The sequence below is a fragment of the Plutella xylostella genome, chromosome 27 (genome assembly GCF_932276165.1).
Source record: "Plutella xylostella chromosome 27, ilPluXylo3.1, whole genome shotgun sequence".
Taxonomy (NCBI): Eukaryota; Metazoa; Arthropoda; class Insecta; order Lepidoptera; family Plutellidae; genus Plutella; species Plutella xylostella.
Window position 1 is genome coordinate 6421790 of NC_064007.1, and position 21683 is coordinate 6443472.

Below are 21683 nucleotides of genomic sequence, written 5' to 3' on the forward strand. Positions count from 1 at the left end.
ATTTGGCAATGTGAGGTCCCCACTGCAACTTTGAATCTATAGTCATACCAAGAAAGACAGTATCATTAACTAGGTCCAATTTATTCCCATCTAGAATAATGTTAGTATCGCATTGTCTAACATTCGGCAGTGTAAATTTTATACATTTCGTTTTCTTAGAATTCAATAAAAGATTATTTACGGTAAACCAATCGTGTATGTCAGATAGAATAGAATTAATTTCATAAAAATTATTTTCACTTCTTTTAACTTTAAAAAGCAAAGAAGTATCGTCAGCAAATAAAACTATATTAGTCAATTTTTCAACCATAAAAGGCAAGTCATTAATATAAATGAGGAATAAAAATGGTCCTAGAATAATTTAATTTAATTTAATTTAATTTATTTTATTTAAATTGACAACTTAGGCCCAATGTGTTAGTAACAATGTTCTTATTCTATGTTAGTATCCTAATTCTACACACATTTACAGGTACAACTTATAATATAAACAATTTATAAAAATTACAACTACAACCAGGGTATTGGTAAATGACTATCTGTGTTTGACCAATACCCCAGCCAGATGGCACATGATGGGCGAGTCGTACCTCCCGCCTATTGTCCTCAGAATGGAGTTGGAGCTGGCCCGCACCCTGCAGAGCAATGAGGCCGCCCTCTTTCGCATAATGGCATAAAAGTCATCAGTGCGCGCCTCCGCGAACATGCCCGACGCACTGCAGAAGCGGGGCAGCCCCATCAGCATCCTGAAGCCATTATTATATTGGACTCGCAGGGCGCTCATCATCTTCTGCGTGACACTGGTCCACAGGCTGCTCGTGTAGAATACTTGGCAGTATGCTTTAAAAAGTGAAATTTTGACTTCCTTGCTACAACGAGCAAACCTGCGAGCCAGCATGTTGCATCTGATGGCCAGCGCCCTGCGTTCCCTTTCAACGTCAGCATGGTCCTTGAGGTCGTCAGTCACAAGGTGTCCGAGGTACTTGAACTCATGTACCCGCTTCAACTGTGCACCATTGAGGGTAATAGCGGACACACTATCAAGGCAGGTGCTGACGGCTCCAAACACCATGCACTCGCTCTTCTTGGCATTGTATACCAGGCCGTGAGACAGAGCATACGATTCACACGCACGGAGAAGTTCCCTCAGCGCTCTGACTGTAGGGCTCAGCAGCACCATATCATCAGCATAGCTGATATTGTTAATACAAACATCGTCAATGCGACAACCGATCCTCTTGCTGCTGAGCCCCACAATCAGATCATTTATGTACAGATTGAAGAGCTTGGGAGAGGTGATCCCCCCCTGCCTCACCCCGCACTCCAACCTGTACGATGAAGAACACTTACCGGCCCATCTCACATTGTTTACCTGATTCAGGTACCAAAACTGAAAGATGCGCAGCAGCTCTGCCGGCACCTGCCTCTCCCGGAGTTTAGCCCAAAGCACATCGTAAGACACAAGATCGAAGGCTTTCGAAAGATCTAGAAACGCAGCATATACTGGTGTTTGTCTTTTTGTGTAGTACTGGACCGTGTGCTTCAGGCTAAGGATAGCACTTTCTGTGGAGAGACCAGGTCTAAACCCAAATTGTGCGTCGTGTAGATTTAGATATCCCCCCAGCACAGAGTCCAGCAGGCTGTCGAGCACCTTCGCTACAATAGTCGCCAGTGAGATGGGCCGATAGTTGCCCTTGTCCGCCACGTCCCCTGTTTTATTTTTAACTATGGGAACAACCACCGTTCTCATCAGATCAAGTGGGAGGTGCGAGTGGCCCATACATAGCGACAGAAACATTCCCAAAACACGTGGAAGGTGGACACCCGCGCATTGAAGGTGCTCGATGCTGAGGCCATCATGACCTGGTGACTTCCCTCTGGTCATTTTCCTTAATACAAATGCCACTTGTGAGGCAGAGAAACGAACTAGGTCAGCATCAGAACAGGCCCCAGCATCAACCATCCGTTGCTGCGGTGAACCAAGGGGAGACTGCACATTAAAGTGATCTACAAACAGGTTTGCAATCTCCTCCGGCTTATTGACACCCGAGACGCTCACAGGCAGTCCAGGCTTAACCTCAAGTTTCTTTGTGGCCTTCCAAAACTTTTTGAAATCTTTGGAGGCACGATGAGACGCTATAATGTCGAGCCTAATTTGTTCTTGATGTTTCTTACACCATTTGAGTTTGCTCTTAAAGATTTTACGAGTAAGGCACATATTATCATAAATGCCTCCTGACGTAGGCATATTGTACCATAGCCACAACTGATATGCGACCCTAGCCTGCCTGTGAGCCTCCCCCACATGTCTGTTCCAGCCTACAATACGGCCTTTTTTGAAAGACTGCTGGTGATTAAGGTGACTGCTTACAGCGGACTCGGATAAAATGCTAATAATATTCTTATACATATTATCTAAAATTACTTTATGGTCACTGTTATTACAATGACCATCACTACACAATGATAATTCTTGTGGAAAGTCGATCAGCTTTAGCCTATCATGACATAAGTTACGATATTTATTTATTTGATCGCTGTCTCTTTCTCCCCATACTACCTTATTACATAATGTCACACTCTGTGTTATCTTAGGCAAAACAATGTTTAATTGACAAGTAATAGTAAGAGGCAGATGATCGGAGCTAAACACATCATACAATATGGTGACATCAGTGACAGTGTCCCACGCAGCCTGCGTGACTAGGCAGTGGTCGAGCCAGCGCCGGCAGCCGTGCGCCGCGCTCACGTAGGTATAACTCCCAGAGTCTATGCCTAACTTCTCAATGTCCGCACATCGCCACTTTTGCTCAGTAGAAAAGTCTAACAGTTCGGTTGCAAAGGACTCACCGGGGTGGGCATTAAAGTCTCCAAGCATAAATACGGCCTCGACGTCGCTACTGTCAATAATCGCACTAATTTCACTAAGACAGTCCGTAAATTCTGACAGGTTTACACTTAAATCAACTGGCATATAAACACTGAACACCATGATAGCCCTATCACCCAAGGTGATTTGAATAGCCACTAGACGCGCACTAACACAGTTGACGACGGTGACGGCCTGGAACATGGTCTTGCGCCACAGGAGCGCCACGCCCCCGTGTGGACGGCCGCGCACGATGCCCGCCGATGTGTCCACCGCTGACTTGCCGGTGTACGCGAAGTCCCCGTGAATGCCACCAAGGTAAGTTAGGTCATGCGGGAACAGCCATGTCTCCTGCAGCGCGACGATATCAGCTGATTGGCATAGAAGTCTTACGTCATCGACTGAGCTTTTAATATTCTGGCAGTTGTAGCTTATAAAGTTGCTCTTATTTTGTATACCGTCCATTGATTAAGGAGTAGGTTTTTGCTGTAATGTACTGCTTTTTAACACATACTTGTCATGTGTAAATCGTCGCACTGTAATTCCATTAGGCCAAAATGTATTACTCAAAAATGTGTCCAATTTATGTCTACAAACATACAGCTTAAATGAGCTGTATCCCCTCTCCGTTTTATTGTTTATTTTAAAGAGAGTGACGGTCTCTTTTGTCTTAGTTTTAATATAATCAGCTATATCATTTTGATTGGTGTCCTTGCAGACGTTCGAAATAAACAAGGGCACTTTAATCGTGGCAGCTTTAAATTTAAGAATAGATCCTTGAGGGACGCCTATCTTTACATGAGCCCCCTGTGATTTAGTATTGTTAATATCGACCCTTTGTTGCCTCTTGTCTAAATATGAAGCTATCAAATCTAAAGCCTTTCCTCCTATTCCATAGTATCTCAGTTTCGAAATTAAAGTCTGATGGTCTACACAATCAAACGCCTTCGACAGATCACAGAAGACTCCAATAGCATCGTGATGGTCTTCCCAGGCGTCAAATATGTGCTTAATTAACGCAGTACCGGCATCGGTTGTTGATTTGCCTTTTGTAAAACCATACTGCTGGCTATGAAACAATCGAGCTTCATTGAAATGCAAAAGCATCTGATTGAGTATGACCCTCTCAAATATTTTACTCAAAACTGGAAGAACCGAGACAGGTCTGAAATTTGCAGGGTCCTCCATATCCCCACTCTTGAACAGAGGTATAATTTTACTCAATTTCATAAGATCTGGGAACACACCTTCAGCGATACATTTATTAAAAATGTTAGCCAAAATTGGGGCGATTTTATTAATAATAGAAAGAACAAATTTAACTGACATTCCCCACAAGTCTTCAGTTTTCTTCATATTTAAGGACTTAAATGTTTTTATAATAGTTAATGTATTAATATATCTGAATTTAAATTCCTTATCGGTTGAAGGTGCGTTCTCCTTCATCAGGGTTTCAGCTAATGTAGCTGAAGAATCTAGGTTGCAAGTAGTTTCTAAAGGAATGTTCGTAAAAAACTCTTCAAAGACTCTCGCCACATCGTCATTTGATGTTATTATGTCATTGCCTACCTTTAAAGATAAATTAGTCTCGCGTGTTCGATTCTTCCCCGTTTCGTTATTAATAATATTCCAAATGGCCTTAGATTTGTTAGCCGAGTCTTTAATCTTGTTATTAATAAAAATTGTCTTCGCACAGTGACAGACACATTTGTACATTTTGCTATATTTCTTCACATAAGATTGAAAGTCAGGGCGGAGTATGAATGTTTTCATCTCATACAGATCATATAATGTCGCCCTGCTTTTGCGAATACCATCTGTAGCCCAGTCACAAAATTTAATTTTATTGTCTATCAAAACTTCCTTCGTTTCAAAATTACTCTCAAACTCATCAGCTAGTAAGTTTTCTTGGGTTATAATGACTTTCTGGTTGTTGTTAATTTACATTACTTCTGTCAGCAAATAGTGGTTTGATTTGGACTTGTTCAATGTCGGTGGGTCTGGTAAAGCAGCAGTACCTACCGTATATAATGATCTTAAATACGCCATGTATGGGTATGCCTCGACGGAGGTGGGTCGTCCCCCGACGATCCTGTTGGCGGGGGGCGCGGGGGGCGCGGGGGGCTCCCTCACAGTCACCATGTCCTCACAGCTCCCTGAAAACGTAATTATATACCTACCTACACGTAGTCCATAATTTTTAAATTTGTTAGTTGATAGAATTGACATTCTTAAGGTAAGTAATTAATACATGCCTAATAATGTTGAAAAAAAAAAATCTCTTTTACAGGGGATTGATTGTACCCTATCGGTAATAAAGAAATAACAATTTTTTTACTTTTTAAATAGACTTTGATTTAATATACCTACCTAACTATATAAATAAAAAATTGGTAAGGTTACATTCTTTTACCTTTGAAAACTGAAGGAGCTTAGTATAAAGTACCACATATACATGTCTCAGGCATCTGGTTTAATCTACTAGCCCGTTCATTGGATGGCGCTATTCAGTTGTATGACTAAAGGACCACTCGTCAAGTCGTTGATTGTAACGTTCGACGTCATGACTGAGCGTCATTCAGCGGAATCGTTGAATAGAATATAGTGTAACGAGCCGTTACAAACCAACCGTCCAACACACCTACCCTCACACCGCAGCCACAAGAGCGCCCGGCGTGTGCGAGACGAGGCGGGGCACCACACAGACGACTCCGGAGAATACAAGGGGCGCGGGGCGACCCGCCTATAAATAGCCGCCGGACCGCCGCTAGAGCACCATTCGCCACCTCCTGCTCCGACGAGTGATCATTGATTGATTTATTAAAACTTTATTTTATTTTTATTTTATTTTATTTATTAACAGAAATCCACAGCATCTTAATTAACATAGTTTGCTAACATTGTTTATAAATAAGGCCATTAATGGATTTTACTATGTTAACTTAATATATAGTAATTTATTAGAACTAGAACTTAAACTAGGTAATTATTCAGGTTACAAAAGCAGACATGTTTTGTGTGTGTGTTCGTGTGTGTGTGTGTATGTGTATGTGTGTGTGTGTGTGAGTGTGTGTGTGTGTGAGTGTGTGTGTGTCATTATTAATAAAAGTGAATTATTAGGTAGGTACATCCTTAGTACACAAATATATATACTATATTATATATACATAAGCAGATGTGAAGGCATACACATAAATAGGTAGTACACAATAATATATACATAGGTAGACTGATAAATATAGATTCACTGGATAAATAATTACACTCACAGTTATACAGTTAATAAAGTATTTAAGTAGGTAGTAAGATTGATTGTCGGTGGAGTCTAAATTTAACTTATACTTAATTACAAATTGATAAGAGTATAAGGGAGAGGTTACATTCACCGGGTGAATTTGATTGGATTTCAGGAGTTCGTATGGTTATAATTTGTTATTTAATATGGTGATTATTTGGTTTTTAAAAGCATTTTTAGACAAGTGGAAGATATCTACTACAGAGAATTTATTATTGTAAGTATTTGGTAATCTAAAATTTACACAGTTTGAGGCGTAGTTTGTACGCACAGTAGGGACGTAAAAAAGTTTTTGCTTTGTGTTTCTCGTACGCAGCGAAGGAGCTAGAAATCGCAATATGTTATTTACCAGTGTAGGGCAGTCTATAGCCCCAGAACAAATATCATGCAGGAGAGACATGTCACATAGTAACCGTCTATTATGAAGCGTCATTAACTTATGATGCATACATGATTCCGTGTAATCTTGGCTAACTTTGGTGAATTTAAAGTTTAAATATTTAACAAATTTCTGTTGAATACTTTCGATGCTGTGATCGTAAATTATATATTGGGGGTTCCAGATGGAACTACAGTATTCTAATGTACTACGTACATATGCAAAGTATAGCATTCTGACACACATTTCATCAGTAAACGGTTTACAAGTTCTAATAACGAAGCCAAGATTTCTGTACGCTCGATTGACTATTGATTCAATGTGTGCTGAGAAGGTGAGTTTAGCGTCCAGTATAACACCGAGATCTCTTACAGATGTTATTTTAGTTAACTTGTTATTGTTTAGGGTGTAATTAAACTCTATAGTTTTATTGCGTCTACTGAAACTAATTTGTTGACATTTTGCCACATTCACACCGATTCTATTTTTATCGTAATACACGCTAAGATTATTCAGATCTCTTTGCAATTTAACGCAATCTTCAATGTTTTTGATTTCGAGATAGACCTTCTTATCATCAGCATAAAGCAGAAACTTTGAATGTTCAAAACATTCATTAATATCGTATAGAAAAGCAGCATACAACAATGGCCCCAGCAGGGAACCCTGCGGTACACCCGAGGGAACATGAATAAAGTTAGACCTGCATCCTCCCACGACCACTGCCTGCTGGCGATTCGTGACGTACGACCGTATCCAACGCAACAAGTCACCATGAATGCCAAGCTCCTGAAGTTTTTTCAACAGGATGACGTGGTCCACACGGTCAAAAGCTTTTTCAAAGTCCGTGTAGACCACGTCAACCTGACCATGAGAACTCATGCCCTGCAAGACATCACTAATAAAAACAGAAAGATTAGATGTAGTAGATCGACCCCTGACAAATCCATGTTGTTCATTAGGGACTCCCTGCATAATTACTGGGTATATATTGTCATATACAATTTTTTCAAAAACTTTTCCGAAAATGTTCAATATAGAAATTGGCCTGTAGTGTTCTATAGTAGTTTTTGAGCCTTTTTTATGGACAGGCACAATGTGAGCTTCTTTCCATCGGGAAGGATATATACCATCTCTAATGGAACGGAAAAAGATAATAGTCAAGGGTTTTGATAGGGACTTTGCGCACTTTACTATGAAGCTTGGTGGTATACCATCGCTGCCCGGGCCTTTACTCACATCTAGATTTAAAAGTAATTTTTGAACGAGGTCCTCATTTACATTGAATGTGCTCACAGTATTATTATATGATCTTTTAGATCTATCATTGTCGTAGAAAGGCGCGGGTTGGATAAACATATTCTCAAAGAATTTACTGAAGGCTTCGCATATTTCGATATCGGTACCGAGGATTTTACCGTCAGTGAACATAGTGCTGGGATATGCAGTATTCGATTTTCTTTTCGAGTTCACATAATTCCATATTAATTTTGGATGTGTTTTTATCGCCTCCTGTGATCTTATAATATAATCTCTGTAACATTGCTGCTGTAGTGACTTTTGCCTAGTACGGAGCATTTTAAAAGTGTCATAGTCTAAGGGATTCTTATATCTTTTCCAATTATTATGGGCTTTAGTTTTCTCCTTTATAACACATATAAGCGCTCTACTGTACCATACTGGATATCGCTTTGTAACATTACCTAATATTTTGGGAACAAATTTATCAATTAAGTCATTAACTATGTTATAAAAAACATTTACAGAATCATCAACGGTGCCAATATGTAATAGGTCGTTCCATTTGATATTTTCAAGTTCCTTGTTTATGAGATCGTAATTGGCTTTTCTAAATAGATACTTAAGGCGAGGTACTTTAGGGAGAGGAGAAAACTTTAAATCAGACGCATCTATACTTAGTGTAGTGTGGCTAGGGTCTTCTTTTACCAAGGGACTATCGGAAGCAGATATATTCAATGGGAAGTTTGAGAAAACAAGGTCCAGGGTGTTGCCAGATACATTGGTAAACCTGTTGTACTGACTAAATCCTAGGAAATTTGTGTGGTTAATTAAATCAGTGGTCGAATTTTGTAATTCGATTGTCCCTTTTTTTAAGTAAGTAGGACCGCTATTTTCCCAGCGCACAAGGCTTAAATTAAAGTCCCCGATTAATAAAAAATTATCATTTGGACATGAAGTTACAAGAGGAGTGATCCATTCGCTTAGGTTAGTGAGGCGAGATGGCAACTTTCGATCTGGCGGCATGTAAACCAGCCCGATGTGCAGATCCTTTTCCGAGCCAAGGGCACGGCCATTTATACTTACCCACAGACACTCGACATCGAGATCGTCGCGCTGCCAGTCCGGCCTGGCCCGCGCACTGAGCTGCGACGAACATAGGACCATCACGCTTCCGCCAAGCGAGCCCCTGTCGCGACGGAATACATTGTACCTATTGTCAGTCAGCTCAGAGTCCAAAATGCCATCACATAACCAGGATTCAGTAATTAATATTATGTCATGAGTGGAGGCTAAAACATTATTATAAAACTGATTAGTTTTCGTTCGTAGTCCACGTACGTTTTGGTAAAAAAGTTGTAATTTATTCATTATTGAGTAAGAAAAAACATCCTATAGTCTATACAATAAAGTTTAATGTGGGGTAACATTGTTGCCTGTAGGCACAGGAGCCGAGACAAACTACATGCCAGCGGCAGCGTGAGTATTATAGATAAACGGTTATGTTGAATAATAGTAATAGTAAGTATATATATTGTATGCGTTGTTTTGATTTGAATGTAAGTGTTCACGATGGGAACAAAATAAAAGATTTGGGTTGACTTCAGTTGTAGTGCTATATTTTAAATTAGCAAATAATTAGCACTTGTACAATTAGACCCGACAATGGTTCTTGCGTCGCGGTAAGTAGGGAAGTGACGTTGGATCGGTAACCGCATACGTGTCTAATACGCAGTGCGGATGACTAAGTGTGTGCGTTTAGAAATTGTGTTAGATTAGTTATTAGAATACTTTACGCTTTATACTTATTTACTTTAAATTATTTATTTATACAATTCTAGTTTTATTAATTATTAATATTTATTATTTACTTTATATAATGCAAGACGCACACATTATTAAATTTCTGAATTTAAGTTAAACTAAAAGACCGGCGTAGACATCTTCCCGGCCCTTGAAAGCTTCGGCTTTCAAGATTCATTGGCTTGAGGAGTAGGTAGGATGCAGAGACGATTTAGCGCTCTCCGCACTGTGCCGTGGGTAGTGCGCACGTCGGCGACGCGAGGCACGCCGTCGGAGCCCGGGTACAGCTTGTCGACTCTGCCGAGCCGCCAGCACAGGGGGGGAGCAGCGTCTTCTTTGATGAGGACCAGGTCATCTAGGAGCAGGTCCGTGGCTCTCGTCTTCCACTTCGTGCGCTGCTGGAGTTCGGCGACGTACTCGCTCGACCACCGCTTCCAGAAGTGTTGCCGGTACTGCTCGAGGCGCTGGAAACGATCGAGGCGATTCGGATTAGCTTCCAGTAGACACGGAGATGGTGAGGCCGTTAGTGGCCTGCCTATCAAAAAGTGGCCCGGGGTAAGGGGGGAAAGATCATTTGGTGAGGGACTGATTGGACATAGGGGACGGCTATTTAGGATTGCTTCGATTTGAGCAAATAGAGACGCCAGTTCCGCGAAAGTTAAATGAGTGTCTTTTAATACTCTATGCATGTGGAATTTGGCTGACTTTACACCGGCCTCCCAGAGACCGCCGAAGTGAGGAGCGTACGCAGGTGAGAATCGAAATTCAATGCCCCGACGAGCTGCAAAGTCAACTATAGAGTCAGCTTGTGACGTTAGAAAACTGTTGATCTCCTTAGCTGCAGCAACAAAGTTTCGGCCGTTGTCACAGCATATTGTTTTTGGCTTGCCTCTACGACTTATAAACCTAGAGAGAGTGAGAATAAATGAATCCTTTGTTAGATCACTTACGGCTTCTAGGTGGACACATTTGTAACGGAAGCATACAAAAATACATAGGTAGCATTTGGTTATTTTGCAGCCTCGTCCCTTGCGGTCTGTTATTAGGAATGGTCCAGCAAAATCAGTGCCTACAGTGTGGAAAGGAAAATCAGGTTCCACTCTGTCAGATGGTAAATTTCCCATGATATTGTTTAAAGTCTGACCCTTAAATCGACGACACACGAAACAATGACGAGTAACGCGTCGTGCTAGTGCTCTACCTCCGATTGGCCAATAGCGCTCTCTCATAGAGGCGAGGAGATGTTGAGGTCCAGCATGCATTAGTTGTTCGTGCTCTAATTCGAATAAAAGTTTTGTTAGATGGTGATCTGACTTTAAAAGAATAGGGTGTTTTTTGTCGTAGGGATAGTTCGATGAACCTATACGACCCCCAACTCGCATAACACCTTCGCTGTCAATAAATGGGTTAAGGGATGCGACATTAGCTTGAGGGACAGGTTTACCTTTCTTTAATAGGGATAACTCATTTGGGAAGGACTCTAGCTGAGCCATTTTTATTAAGGTCCTTAGGGAGTTTTCTAATTCGTTTGATTGTAGGGGACCTTTTCTTTGAGATTTAGGATCTCTTACAAAATCTATAAATCTTAAAACTTGAGCGAATATTCTCTGAAGACGCACGAGCTTTGAATAGTTTGTAAAGGTTATAATTTTTTCATCGCTCGAAGACGATGAAGCCTCCGCCACGAAAGCGGGATTAGCTTTCAACTCTGGCAAATCGATTACTTCTGAAAACTCAGAGGATGGCCATGAAGACTCCGACTCCTTCAGGAACGCAGGTCCATGCCACCAAATAGTTGAGCCACCTACATGTTGGGGATCTACTCCACGGGAAACAAGATCTGCAGGATTTTCTGAAGTAGGTACATGGCGCCAGGATGAAGCATCGGTGAGCTCTAGGATTGCACATACTCTGTTGGCAACAAATGTTTTAGCATTTTTGTTAGAATTCAACCAACCTAGTACGACACTTGAATCTGTCCAATAGACGTGACGATCGATATTGCGATGAAGAGCCTGTGACACTGCTGAGCTTAATTCAGCTCCAAGCAAAGCAGCGCTAAGTTCAAGGCGAGGAATAGTCATCAGCTGGATAGGAGCGACACGAGATTTAGCTGTCAGCAGACTGACGTTGACATCACCGTTGGAATTAGTGGACCTCAGATAGATGCACGTTCCATAGGCGCGTTGCGATGCATCGCAGAAACAGTGCATTTCAATAGACACAGCATTATCTATTAAAACTCGCCGAGGTCTGTGAAGGTTAGACAGTGAGTCTAAGTTTTTGGTGAAGTTTGACCAGGAATTATGGATTTCTATAGGGACCGGCTCATCCCAGTCAACTTTGAGAGTCCATAGAACCTGTAAAATAATTTTAGGTTTGATTGTACACAGGGACAAAAGACCAAGTGGGTCAAAAATTTTAAATGTAGAGGACAAAATCGACCTTTTAGTTAAAAATTTGCTAGGCGTGTACTCAATTTGGAAATGTAGCATATCAGATGGAGGAATCCATCCAATACCTAAAGTACTGGTAGAGTTGCTGATTAGGAGATTATCTTTCTCTAGCTCCTCGTTGCCGGAGAAAAGATTAGTTAGGTTAGACCGGTACTTTCGCAAGTTGAAACAACCCTTGGCAAGTTCGCTGGATACTGAGCGCTGAATGTAACGAAGCTGCTCCTCTGAATCTGCACCTGTTAATAAATCGTCGCAGTACAAGTCTCTCTGAATGATGGACTTGATAGAGGGGTCACTGCATTCTTCGCCTACCTGCCATATGCATCTGGTTGTAAGGAAACTAGCACTTGCAAACCCATAGGTGACTGTACCGAGTTGTAGAGTCCTCAGTGGCTCGTCTTCGTTGTCTCTCCATAAAATTTGCTGCAATGGACGATCTGACTCTTAGAGACACCTGCCGAAACATTTTCTCGATGTCCCCAGATAAAACATACTTGTGGAGTCGAAATCGAAGAAGGATGTTATAGAGAGAGTCCTGTATAGTAGGACCGACCATTTGCAGATCGTTGATGGAAAATCCGGAAGTAGACCGAGCGCTAGCGTCGAAGACCACACGAAGTTTAGTTGACTCGCTACTCTCCCTAAAAACAGGGTGATGGGGAAGAAAATACGAGAGATTAGGCTGCTCTACTGGGCACTCGGAGAGATGACCCAGTTCTTCGTACTCGTGGATGAAGTCGGTGTAGGCTTTTTTCAATTCTGGTTGTCTCCTGAAACGAGCTTCTAAATTGAGAAACCTTTTCTTAGCCAGACTGTAAGAGTTACCTAGGCAATCTGGATCGTCTCGAAGAGGAAGAGCTACACAAAAACGACCATCTGTAGAACGAGTAGTGTTAGTGAGAAAATGTTGCTCGCATTGTTTTTCTTCCGCAGTTAACGGCTCTACCTGAGGAAAACTCTCAATTTTCCAAAATCTACTTAACTCGTCATTTAGGCTGTCAAGATTTTCATTACTTGACACAAAATTGCACAATATGTTTTTATTAGATTTTTTATTATTATTTTTTGGCATTGTTTTAGTTATTATAGGACCTACGATGAGCCAGCCAAACTTGGAACTTCTTAAAATAGGGTTTTTCTCGCCTAACGAGTGCTGTTGAGATCCGATTATATCCCAAAATAGGTCAGCACCTATAAGCATTTCGATAGGGGACGGCTCATTAAAGCTGGGGTCGGCTAATGAGAAGTCAGATAAATTTAGATGCCTAATATCGAATGCAACTTTAGGTAAATTATCTGAAATCTTAGGCATTACTAGGCACGTCATTTTGACGTCATAGGATGAGTCATTGGACTGTAGTTGGAGTGCACAACGCTCCGTTTTTAAATTAATTGGGGTGTTTCCAATACCTACAATATTAGTGTTTGAGGGCTGAGGGGTCAAACTAAGTTTATCTTTAACAGCTTCAGTGATGAAGGAACTCTGGCTGCCGCTGTCCAGTAAAGCTCGGACCTTGATTGACTGGTTGGTCGCAGGATTTATTAACCTAACCAGGGCAGTGCACAACAGTACTTCTGTGGAAGACTGGGCCGACATTGTTAGGGAGCTTGACTGATTAGAGTCGGAGACTTCATTTGATTGGTGAAGTAACGAATTATGTTTTTGTTTACACAAACGACACGAGCCTGGTAACTTACAATAGCGTGAATTGTGACCTCCTCTTAAACAATTAGTGCATAATTTTAGTGCAGTGACTAAACTCATTCTCAATCAATCTTTGGTTGTGGCACTATGCCGTGTGTGACTGACACAGCAAATTCCGCCAAATTCAATAGTAATAAGGAACACACATGTATATTATAGCTGTCTTTACGGTAATTTAGATATATTTACAGGGTTAATACCTGGAACAAATAGACAAACACATTATATATACAGGACATCACAAATAGGGGTTAGTATAGTTTTAGTATATATAATGACAATATACAAATTTACAGTTTAATATTATTAGTCTTGAGAAATCTGTACAGAATGTTAGCAACTGGAGTATGTACAAGTGTTAGTAGATAATTAATATTCACAGGTTTAGGAATGGATGGGGGGAGGAAATCGTGGAGGGAGGTTTGAAGATTGGGACACTCAAAGAAAAGATGATCAACAGATCCTTCGCTGGTACCGCAGTCACATACAGAACTATCACGCACCCGAATCCTAGCCAGGTGCACAGGGGTGCACGCATGACCCAGACGGAGCCTGCAAATAGTGGAGGTAGCAGGTTTATCAAGGAATCTTGCTCTAGAAAACCATGGCCTTTTGGGGATATGGGGTTGAATGTTGGAGTAGAACTTACCTTTGAGATTCCTGGAAGTGTCCCAGGACACTTTCCAGGATCTATCTAGCCTCGGACCTGCGAGCGAGGCAAGGTCATGAGCGAAGTTTTGGTAATGAGTATCCAGGCCCAAGCTAACGGCTTCCTTAGCGAAGGAATCTGCACACTCATTACCAATGATGCCACTGTGTCCGGGAATCCAGGCAATAGCTACCTCAATACCCTGAGTCACACAGCGATGAAGAGTTTCTCTAATTTTGAGAATTATTGGAAATTTTGATTTAGATTTAAATGGATAAGCGATGATAGCTTGTAAACAGCTGGCCGAATCTGATAAAATGATAGTTTTATTTAATTTGTGGGACTCAGTGTAGAGAAGAGCTTCTAAGATAGCTGTTGCCTCGCCCGTGAAGACCGAGGTTTCAGGAGGACACTTGAAACTCAACACAACCCTGTATCTGGGCAGCCATACAGCTAAACCCACGTTGCCATCTTCAGATAATTTAGAGGCATCGGTGTAGATGGGGAGCCAGTCCGGCCACTCAGTATTGAGTTTCTCATTTAGGGCTCTATCAGCCCCAGGGGAGTCCTTTCTGATGCCCAAATCCAGGGCTATGTTGGGTTGAAAAACTAGGGTGTCATAGGGGACTTCGAAAAGGGGGTTAGTTTTAAATTTCACAGTGGGATGAGGGAGGTTAGTGCAAAAAATGAATGTTTTAAGGAGGAAAGAAAGACCATGGTTTTCTTGGGAGTTACATAACCGCCTAAGGGTATCAAGCTTGGCCAATAAGGGGTGAGAGTCGGATTGCCAAATTTTGAAGAAGAAACGATCACACAAATACTGCCTCCGGAGTGAAAGAGGGGGATCAACGCACTCCACCTGCAGGGCATTGGTGGGAGAAGATCTCATCGCACCCGATATAATACGAAGACACTTGTACTGTATTTTGTCGAGTTTTTCCAATGCAGCCTTGTTACAGGGGTCCAGTACAAAGGAAGCATAATCGAAATGACTTCGAACAATAGCATTGTACAAGAGTTTCTGTGAGTAGGGATGAGACCCCCACCATACGCCCGACAGAGATCTAAGGACGTTGACGCCCCTCTCGCACTTTTGAGCCACATAATTCATGTGATGGGTTCCCGATAATCGTGAATCTAAAATAACGCCTAAAAATTTCACTTTGTTGGCTACAGCAATTGTATCTTCTCCAATAACGAGATCGACATCAGGGATGTGGCGTTTTCTGGTGAATACAACTGCTGTGCATTTTGGGGGGGAGAGAGATAACCCATGACCATCCAGCCAATCCGTGAGGTACCTAAGCGCCAGGTTCAGCTGTACATTTGTCTCTTCTAACGAAGGAGATGCATAATAGAGAGCCAGGTCGTCGGCGTACTGTAGAATGTCGCAAAAGCAGTCAACGGATTTATCAAGATCATAAGTATAAAGACTGTAAAGAAGGGGGCTTAAGACCGATCCCTGGGGAAGGCCTTTCCATACAGATTTTGGGGAGTCCAAGGTCGAAGGGGATTTTATGTAGATAGATCTCTCCATGAATAGGCTGCAAACCAAACGGGTAAGCTTCACTGGAATGCTCAGCTGGCGCATTTTCTGCCTGAGCACAGGAAGAAGGACGTTATCGTAGGCAGACGCTATGTCAAGAAAGACACCCACAAGGTATTCTTTCCTCTTAAATGCGATGTGAATATCTGTAGTAAGAATTGCAAGGCTGTCTAGGGTGCTCATACCTTTCCTAAAACCAAACTGGGTTTTAGCGAGGATTCCCCTGTTTTCAACTAACCATTCCAGCCTGCATTTAATCATGTGTTCCAAGATTTTCGACAAAGCAGAGGAGAGGGCGATTGGACGTCGGGAGTTAGGGTCACGGGGGTCTTTTCCGGCCTTCATTATGGGAACGACTATTTGCTTACTCCAAGAGCATGGAGTAACTCCATACTCAAGAAAGTAGTTTATCAGCTCCAAGTAGAAGCACTTGACCTTGAGGCTTGATTTTGAAAGGAAAGAGTATGGAATGCCATCAATACCTGGAGAAGAATCGGTTAAGCCAGATAAAGCAGATTGAAGTTCATCCATAGAGAATGGAGAATCCAACCTGTCTGAAGATGGTAAGGGAGCTGGTGGGGGGCGGAGAGCACTAGAGTGTGGGACATAAGGTGGAGCCAGTTTATCGCTGAACCCTTCTAGCCATAGAGAGGGATCGTTGCATAAGATATCTTCGACATTAAGGGAACCGCGATATCGCCGAATGTATCTCCACACCAGAGAGGAGGGAGACCTAGGAGAAAGATTTTCACAAAATCTGATCCAACCCTGTTTCTTTTTCTTTTTAAGAAGCCGTTTGGTTCGTGCGGCTATTCTTTTGTAACTTATGAAATTTTCCATGCTCATATTAGCTAGATAAACATCCTCTGCGTTTTTTCGATCTTCAATAGCCGAAGTGCAGTCAGAATCCCACCAAGGTGGTGAGACTCTTAGGCCCTTACGAGATTTTTTATTTTTAGCAGAGGATGTGAGAGCTTTTTCGAATAGTTCATAGTTACCAAGAAAGTTGTCACTGGAACAGGGTTGGATCAGATCAAGTTTATCTTCAACAGAGGTGATGAATGTGGACCAGTCATTCCTACCTATCATGTATCTTGGGAAGGCACATGAATCAGCAGGAACGCTAGTTCTGTTAGGTATAGTAATAGAAATTGGAAAATGATCACTCCCAAAAGTATTTGGGAGGACCCTCCAGAATATTGATGTTGAAAGAAGAGGAGAAGAAAAAGTGAGATCAACAGCACTTTTTGGGTTCTGACGTGGAAGGACTCGACGGGTAGGAGAGCCGTCATTTAAAATACAAACATCTAAGGTATCAAGCATGTCTAAGAGGGCGATTGCAAAAGCGTCGGTGTGATAAGAACCCCATGAGGTATGATGGGCGTTAAAGTCCCCCATGATCAGGAGAGGTTGGGGGAGGGAAGAAATGATGTTATAAAAAGATGGAAGCAGAGAGGGATGAGGATTAGGGAAATACACGGACACGAAAGTAATGTCTAAAGCCCTAAGAGCCACAACATTAAATTCCTGTCCGTGAGGGGGGGTAGGGATAGAGGAGAAGATAAGGGAACGCTTCACAAGTAAAGCGCACCCAGCAAACCCGTCATCCCTGTCATCCCGCAGACACGAGTAGCCCGGAACTCGGAAACGAGAACCTGGCGCTAGCCATGACTCCGAGATGGCAACGACAACGGGCTTGATATTGTCAATGAGAGTGAGTAATTCATGTGATTTACTTTTAAGGCTCTGAGCATTCCACTGGAGGACCCGGATCGGGTTCAGAGCCATTCTGGGTGAAGGATGTAAGTTCCTTGAGTTTTAGGGCAACGTGGGGCGGTATTGTGTCGCTGAATTTAGCCAGCAGACTAACAACTAAGGAAAGAAGATTGTCTAATAAGTTGTCATTAGGGGTGATAGAAGTGATAGAGTTGAGGGCACTTCCATTAGGAAGTGAGGAAGATGGGGAAGAGATAAGTGCCTGATGGGCAAGTCTGTCGTAACCAGGACTGAGGGGAGACCTAGGCCTACGCTGTGTGTATACAGTCTTTTTGTATGATTTGTTTGCAGGTGGGCCAATAGGTTGTGAAGCAGTAACTTCAGCAAATGATTTTCTGCTCTTAGGAAGTCGAGCATCGGCTTCAGCGAAAGAGATGCTGTCCTGCGACATAATGACTTTAATGGATTTCTGTCTGGCTTGCTCAGGACAATTTTTACTAGTGGAGGCATGACTTCCGGAACAGTAGATGCAAGTGGGAGGGTCGGCATCGCAAGTCTCACCCAAGTGTGGCTGGGCACACTTGTAGCAGCGAGGCTTGGACCGGCAACTAGCCTTCATATGGCCAAACCTGCAGCAAGCATGGCACTGAATTGTCGGGTAAGTATACCTTTCAATTTCTACCGCTGCACGGTAGGAGAAAATTTTCTCTGGGAGAAGTTGACCTCTAAAGGTGATGACAATGGTCTGAGTGGGGACGTAGGAAGTATTTCCGTTGTTAACTACTTTTCGGCTAATTCTCCGGGCTTTTAGGACAATACCACAGCCAGCCGGGAGGTCCAAGGAACCTACAAACTCATCCATGGAGAGATCAAGTGGTACTCGCCTAGCAACACCCATCCGGGTGATGTGGTAGGTTGGAATTACAGCCTTAAATTTGTTTGTAGTCAGGGCAGGATGCTTGATAAATTCATTGGCTGCCTTCGCAGACCTAAATTCTACAGTGACCCTGTTGCGGCCTGTCATTTTGACACCATCCCTTGTGATGTCGGAAATTTTATTTTTGTACAAAAATTGACCGAACTTGATAGCCCTAAGCGGGGATGAAGCAGCTGGAGCTGTACTTCCCGACGAGCTTTCCTGGGTGACATGTACGATGAATGGGCCGGGGTCAGAGTCGTCGTACACCTTGGTGGCGTCGAGACTAGGGTGCGTGAATATGGTTTGTATGCTTGCGGATGCTAAGTCGGGGTCGACAATAACACGCTTACCTTTTGGTGTTGAACTTTGTTCATCATCCCTAGGGCGCTTTCGCGTCTCCTGGGAAGAGTCCGTGAGTATATCAGGTGAGGAAGACATCTGTTGATCATCTGGGGGATCAGGATCTGGGGGCCGATCCGAGTGGTGCTCCATTATATTGAAATGGAGCTAAAATACGAGTTTACGGACGAACACAACACTTACCACTAACCACCACCACACTTACTACAACAAACAAGTATTAACACTGTAAATTGGCACAGAAAAGGCTCGAAATCGCGCTGATAATTAGGACCACGTGGGTACCCTAGTTACGCTCGAAACGGAATCAACTCATTCTCTCCTCCGGTTTCTTAGACTTAAATGTGGGGCATTCATACAGACGATGATTAGCTTTGCATTCGACACATTCAAAATGAAATTTAGGCGGGGGAGATGAAGCTTCTTTAGAAGTCACTACCATGGCTTTGGTTTGAGGCCTACTTTGGGCGTTGAAATTATTATTAGGTTTAGACCTATCTTGCTGCCTACTACGCTGCACGGTTTCGAGAACATCGGCACGGTTCTTCAGAAATTGGAAAAATTGTTCTAGTGTGGGAATATCTGGCAGAGTGTTCCTGTTTTCCTCCCACTTAAAAAATGTACTGGGATCTAATTTTGCTGAGACCATAAATATAATTAGCATATCCCACTTGTCTGTAGGTAGGCCGAGAGTGCTGAGAGCCCGTAAGTTTTTTGAAACATGATCAATAATAAACCTTAATGACTTATCGGTCTCTCGCACTGACTCGAAGCTTAGAAGTGACTTTAGGTGGTTATTAATTAGTTGCCGCTTGTTGTCAAATCGTTCGCACAGGAGTTGCCAAGCCTTGACGTAATTTAGGTCATTTACCTCTAAATTGCAGATAACTCGAGAGGCCTCGCCTTCTAAGTAGGAGTTAAGATAATGAAATTTATGGATATTTTTGATTTTTTCATTATCATGAATTAATGAGGTAAAAGTTTCCTTGAACTCCATCCATTCATAGTAAGTCCCGTCAAAATTTGGTATTTTAATTATTGGTAATTTGAAACCTAGTGTCTCATCCGGTTGGTGAAGACACTGGGAATTGGCGGAACATGATGGGTTACTTAAGTTGTCCTCCTGCTTAGAAGGTGACTTAGTCTGAACAATATTTTGCGCAACAGCGATGGCCTGATAAAAATCTTGCTCAATTAAATCTCTGGTAGCTAACTCAGACGAGAGATTTAACTCATTTAAAATCTCGATTTCACCCTGCAACTCGTCGAACTCATCGAATAACGCCTCAAATTTCGTTATTTTCATCGAAAGCTTACTTAGTTCGATGGAGGAAATGGATTCGGTAGTTAGCAAATCGACACTGTTCTTAAATTTAGTAACGCGTCCTCGAATAGAACTACGTTTGATTAGCAATTCCTTTAATTTGTCCTCCATGATTGCAAGCGTGCGATGAACTTAACGGTATAGATCAGCTGATGTTAGTTAGAAATAATAACAAAAGTTGAACGATACGCTCCTCACTTCGTTGTCGCTGGGCAGCGCTGGCCGATAGCAGAACCGGTTCGTCTGGCGGCGCACGGCGCGCGCAGGCAGCGGCCGCTCGACACCAGCAGTCGGTGACTATGCGCTCGCGCAGTAAACACGGCGTCTCCGCGCTTGGAATGCACCACACAGTCCGCTGGAATTGAGACGTTCGTTGTGTTTAGCAGCTGATTATCAAAGTTATATTTTAGTTGGAAGCTAGTGAACAAAGATGATTGCAGGGGAAATTAAAGCAAGTGAAGTTATTAGGAACGCTAGGAATAAGTAGGCGTATTTAATTAGGCAGTGTTTAATGTTTAGGTTTAATTGTTTGCAGAAGCGTAGATATCCGCAGCAATAATAATTACGATAGGTGGATACAGTTTATTTGTGCAATGACTTGAAATTGGAATGCAAAATTGGGATGAATTGTAGTTACGTAATAATTCGTAAGTATTTATTGGCTATTTATAATAGTTTCTTTGTGAATAGTTTAGTTTACTAGTTAGATTAGGCCTTTGTGAAAGATAAGTGCTTTGTTTAGGCGATGACTTGCAAATAGACTCGATGACGTAGAATGAGATGACGTAACAAGCCTTAGGAATGTATAAGCTAATAAACTTGCGTTTAAATGCGTAGCTTAAGCGGATAGAAGGCACGTTTAGCTAGATATATCGCAAAGCGACTAGGATACCTAGGTCTAGATCACTCAGTATTTCGAGAACAAGCTTCAATAAATGCACGAATCAAATAGGAAAGGTAGGAAATAATAGGAACGGGCTCACAGTTAGAAGGGCAGGCAGGCGGCGGCTGCGGCGGTGCGTCGCGGTGGGCGGCGCGGGGCACGGCGGCGCGGCTCTGGGGCTGGCTGCTGCTCACGTAGGCGGAGTCCCGGGTTCGTTCCCGGAGTAGGCGCGGGTCGCGGCTGCACGGCACGGGGTAGGCTCGGCGCTGGCTGAAGTGGGATGACCCGTAGTCTTCTTAGACCAGCTCCAAGGTGTGACACGTGGCGATGACCTCTGCTTGACTTGGGCGGGAACTTGGACCTGTGCTCAGTAATCCGAATAGACAGCAGGTCCTGTCACGGTCGCCACTTTTTGTTCACGATGGGAACAAAATAAAAGATTTGGGTTGACTTCAGTTGTAGTGCTATATTTTAAATTAGCAAATAATTAGCACTTGTACAATTAGACCCGACAATGGTTCTTGCGTCGCGGTAAGTAGG

General features: G+C 42.5%; 1 protein-coding gene across 1 annotated transcript; it reads right to left on the reverse strand.

The window, feature by feature from the left end:
* Positions 1–9752: 9752 nt before the first annotated feature.
* On the reverse strand, positions 9753–21278 carry LOC125490786. The gene is made up of 3 exons (XM_048631104.1): positions 19248–21278; positions 12988–13801; positions 9753–10049 (listed from the first exon to the last, which is right to left on the reverse strand). Exons 1-3 carry the CDS (start codon positions 20369–20371, stop codon positions 9753–9755), a joined length of 2235 nt encoding a protein of 744 aa, XP_048487061.1. The 5' UTR covers positions 20372–21278.
* Between the last annotated feature and the right edge of the window lie 405 nt (positions 21279–21683).